Source organism: Sinocyclocheilus grahami, unplaced genomic scaffold (genome assembly GCF_001515645.1).
Source record: "Sinocyclocheilus grahami isolate Dianchi unplaced genomic scaffold, SAMN03320097.WGS_v1.1 scaffold632.1, whole genome shotgun sequence".
In the NCBI taxonomy this organism is placed as follows: domain Eukaryota; kingdom Metazoa; phylum Chordata; class Actinopteri; order Cypriniformes; family Cyprinidae; genus Sinocyclocheilus; species Sinocyclocheilus grahami.
In genome coordinates, this window is record NW_015505811.1 from 577980 (window position 1) to 578398 (window position 419).

The following is a 419-nucleotide window of genomic DNA, read 5'->3' on the forward strand; positions in this document are numbered from 1 at the left end:
AAAAAAAAAACTTAGTAGTAGTTACTTGTTTGAAAAGGCACAAGCTCACGCAGCACTCAACCAAATGCTTATGAAATGACGCCCTCTTGTGGTCAGTGTTCCAGGAGGAGTCCAGAGGAAATGACGAAGGCAAGAGTGGGCCAGTTTATGAAAGTCCCAGCAAAAGCGCGCGCAGTTACAGTCAGAGCCTCGAGAGAAGAGAAGACGGGACAGATACACCCGTGTTTCTTGTAGAGTCTTTGGATGTGTACGTGCTGCCGCTGAAACACTTTGATTAACTACGATTACTGCATTCCTGCACTTGAAGACGAGCAGAAAACCAGGCCGCGCTTGTGTCATAACAGGAATTAGATAACTTTGTTTTCTCCTCTCATAAAAAGAAGCACAATGTTTGAGGCACGTCTCGTTCAAGGATCAAT

At 45.1% G+C, this 419-nt stretch overlaps 1 protein-coding gene across 1 annotated transcript in view; it reads left to right on the top strand.

Moving 5' to 3' along the window:
• Nucleotides 1-75: 75 nt before the first annotated feature.
• The window catches only part of LOC107558085 (proliferating cell nuclear antigen-like), a 2215-nt gene continuing 1871 nt past the window's right edge, over nt 76-419 (top strand). Inside the window, exon 1 of the mRNA XM_016241709.1 lies at nt 76-91. Within this exon, the coding sequence (XP_016097195.1) occupies nt 76-91 (16 nt within the window). The remainder of the gene's footprint in view (nt 92-419) is intronic.